The sequence below is a fragment of the Triticum urartu genome, chromosome 7A (genome assembly GCF_056163025.1).
Source record: "Triticum urartu cultivar PI428250 chromosome 7A, HENAU_Tu73, whole genome shotgun sequence".
Lineage (NCBI taxonomy): Eukaryota > Viridiplantae > Streptophyta > Magnoliopsida > Poales > Poaceae > Triticum > Triticum urartu.
The window spans coordinates 134,061,118-134,064,950 of record NC_141879.1 but is presented as its reverse complement, the minus strand read 5'-3'; the positions used below and the strand labels follow the sequence as shown (position 1 = coordinate 134,064,950).

At 48.3% G+C, this 3,833-nt stretch overlaps 1 protein-coding gene across 1 annotated transcript; it reads left to right on the top strand.

Moving 5' to 3' along the window:
• The first annotated feature begins 1,529 nt into the window (after window positions 1-1,529).
• On the top strand, window positions 1,530-3,553 carry LOC147958536 (putative F-box protein At4g09190). The gene is made up of 2 exons (XM_087534781.1): window positions 1,530-1,634; window positions 1,722-3,553. The coding sequence occupies exon 2, from the start codon at window positions 1,763-1,765 to the stop codon at window positions 2,993-2,995; it is 1,233 nt and encodes a 410-aa protein (XP_087390907.1). The 5' UTR covers window positions 1,530-1,634; window positions 1,722-1,762; the 3' UTR covers window positions 2,996-3,553.
• The last annotated feature ends 280 nt before the right edge of the window (window positions 3,554-3,833 follow it).

Genomic DNA, 3,833 nt, shown 5'->3' with positions numbered 1-3,833 from the left:
CTAATGATGTGACCCCGTTAATCAAATGACAACTCATGTCTATGGTTAGGAAACATAACCATCTTTGATCAACAAGCTAGTCAAGTAGAGGCATACTAGTGACAATCTGTTTGTCTATGTATTCACACATGTATTATGTTTCCGGTTAATACAATTCTAGCACGAATAATAAACATTTATCATGATATAAGGAAATAAATAATAACTTTATTATTGCCTCTAGGGCATATTTCCTTCACATAACGCTTCCGCTTACGGTCTACGAGGGTACGTGGACAACATTCTTCCCCTCACGTTGCTATGCATCCCCATGATCTTGCGTGTGCGTAGGAATTTTTTTGAAATTACTACGTTGAGGTCGATCACGGCCGGCTGGGCGGGGGTGGCCGGCGCTATCACGCTGCCGTTTGGCGATGTGGAGAACCGGGTCTGAGTGTGCCGCCACAGCGGATGGAAACCGGCCGTCTCCGGTGTTATGGAGGAGCTTGGCGATTGGCACTACGGAGGGTGAACGACCGACGAGACTGTGCTCTCCGCGGCCATGGCGGCGGAGAGAATTGATGTCCTTCATGATGAGGACCTGCGTCAATGTTGCCTGCGTGGCCTTGGCGAGGATGGCCTCATTCTTGTCGACGACGACCTTGTGCTGTGAGGCCGCAACCTCGGTGGCAAAGTCGACAGCGGCTTTCTTCTGCGCCGCAACGGTCCGACGGACCCTCCTCTTGGCCGATTCAAGGTTGAGCCACACGACCTCCGCCGGTTTCTTCGGGCTGTTCTTCTTCGTCTCTGGGCACTCGGTGGTGGCGGTCAGGTCGTCGGGTTTCTTCGGGGCATCGACCATGGAGGAGGGAGTGGAGGGGGAGCATGGGAGGTTTTTGGGAATGAGGGGGAAAGTGGGTGTGTTTGTGTCCCCGATGGTTGGGCCAGGGAAGGACAAGGGCATGCATCCCGCCCGTCCGCGCACTGTCCGTTTCGACGCAAACGCGGCTCAAATTTGGGGGCCATGTTTTGTGTCCGTTACGCGGCCGGACCATTTGGGATCACACGCTGGAGTTGGCCTGAGTACCATATGTCTGTAGCTAACACATTGTTGTATGCAATATTCTGATATGCTTTTGTTTGGGTGAAATAAACTTTTGATCACTGCTCTCTTTGGAACTTCTCTAAGTGAAAAGGAGTTACATGAGAACAGAAGACATTATTTGGAAAATAAGACATGGATAGGGAGTCCCAAAGACAGGAACTATAGTTGGGGGAGGGAAGTGAGAAGGTGGCCATGGACTAGGTTTTTTCTCTTAGTTTGTGGTGGCATTGAAATTATTTTCTTTTGTTAAATAGTTGGAGTACTTCTATATATGTTGCTCTTCATTGATTAAAAACGGCACAAAAAGGCGCACGTTTCCTTCTAGTCATGTTTGGAAAAGGGTAAATTCTGAAAGTTGTGAATTCTTTACATACAGGTCATTTTTATGTTTGTATCTACGACTATCCAATCCAAGCATATGCCAATTTCCTCTTTCTATGTTCAGCGTCGGTGACGTTGTTCCCCAGTGTCCGTCCTCTGAGAAGTGAAGTGCCGCCGGTCGCATCCCCGTTCACCGCCGGCACCCGTCGCTATCGTTAGCCAAACCAAGGTACCTTTCCGACTCCCTACAGGACCACCACCACCGCCGGGTTAATTTTTCTCAGCCAGATCTATGATTTTCTCTCTCCATTTATAGATCTGGTCTGACCGTGTCCCCTGCCTAGCCCTTCCTCCTCCATGGAGGAGGCGGAGAAAGGGGAGATCTTGGAGTGGAACGCCAAGCCAAGCTCCATGGAGGAGGCGGAGATCTTCGAGAGGAACACCAAGCCGAGGTTGGACGACCATCCGCAGGCGACGACGGCAGGGGCGACCAGCCTGTTCAATGTCGACCTCATCCTGGAGATCCTCTCCTGCCTCCCAGCCAGATCCGTCCACCGTTTCAAGTGCGTCTCAGTGCTCTGGCGCGACCTCATCGCCGACCCCGCCAACCACAAGAAGCTGCCCCAGACCCTTGCTGGCTTCCTCTACACGTCCTTCTGCAGCAACGGGTATCGCCACCACTTTGCCGGTTTCTCCGGCGGCACAGCCTCCTTTGACCCTTCCCTCCATTACCTGTATCCTAACAAGGATGAGGGCATCACCCAGGTGGATGCTTGCAATGGCCTCCTTCTCTACCGCCGTTACAACAGCAGCAGGCATGATTACCATTTTGTTGTGTGCAATCCCGCCACCGGGTGGTGGGTGGAGGTGCCACCTCAACCTCAAAAGCCGGAGCCAATGAACAGACTTAACCATACTGCAGGCCTAGCTTTCGATCCAGCAGTCTCGTCCCATTTCCATGTTCTTTGTTTCGAGCGGACCTTTCCGAAAACTTTGATCGCAGGAGTGAACATCTACTCGTCTCGCACAGGAGCCTGGATTCATAGAGACAGTGGGATAGTTGAGAAAGCTACCCTGTTCAGGAGTAAATGTGTCTTTGTTGGTGGTATGCTGTACATCATGGGTAACGTGGTGGACACCAACGGTGAGTATGTGCTGGTGGGGGTGGACATGGAGGGGAAAGTGTGGAAGACTATCCGTGTGCCGTACGGTTCAAAATTTGGTACTATTGGATTGTCGCAGGGGTGCTTACACTATGCTATAGCTTCTGTCAATAATAACAATGAAATCCTAGTTTCTGAGATAGCACTCTGGTGCCTCAAGGATTGGGACAGTAAACAATGGGTCCTGAAGCATACTGCCAGCATCGATACGCTTATGAGCATGACTGGGGAGAAGTACAGGGTGGTTGAGATTCATCCAGATTGCGACACAATTTTCCTGGCTCAGTGTGGAGGTGATACCTTGATATCATATGACATGTGGCATCAGAAAGTTGGCTGTATCATTAATCTTGAGAGAAGCAGTGTGCACAGATTTCTACCCTATGTTCCTCTGTTCTCAGAGCCATTAGCAGATGCTGAGGGGTAGTAGCTTTACCTTCAAACCACCCCTGTGTTTCCTCCCAAAAACTGGCTCTTCTTTCGTCTGAAAAAATTGTCTGTGTACCTCTGAATCTGCTTCAATGATGGCCCCCCACTTTGCTGGTGCTTATACTTCTGCTTGTTTGATTTCCAGTTCAGACATCAGAGCAACGCTTGGTCAACCTACAGATTAAGCATCATTTCATTTTCAAAGAAAGTTGTTACCCTTGTTCTTGTTTGCCCAGCACTGGCTGTTATTCGGGACATGACTTAGTTTGATGGGGTTAAACTGTACTGTGATAGGCCCTGCTATCCATAACAATCAGTTATTATTGTTATCCGAAATCTTAGTGCATATTGTCAACCTGCTAGTGTACTAAAAGGTTCAGTCGGACTTGTTACTGGTGTGATCTCTAGTTAACTTTATGCATTTGGTATTTTGTTACTGATGTGATCCCTAGTTGAATTTATGCATTTGGTATTTTGCAAAGCACTTCCTTTGTGAAATTCTTTATTTGGTTTTGCTGTAGCTAATGATTCAGTACAGCTTTGGATCTGCTGACCACAGAGGAATTGTATATTTGTATTAATATCTGAAAGTGAAATATAATAGTAAGCTTTGATGAAAAAAAAAGTGCCAGGTGTATGCGTCTTTGGTCCATCATATAAGCTTGCGCTTAAGGTAGGATTTTGTTGGCAGGTGCCAGGACGGGGGCATTTAGACGCTTGTCGGAAAAGTCTCACACTAGAAATGTAATGGCCATGAACATATAGGCTTGTCTATTACTGGTTTAGACGCTTTGCGTTATCCGCTCTTAACTGAAGTCTGGGTAATACGGCCAATG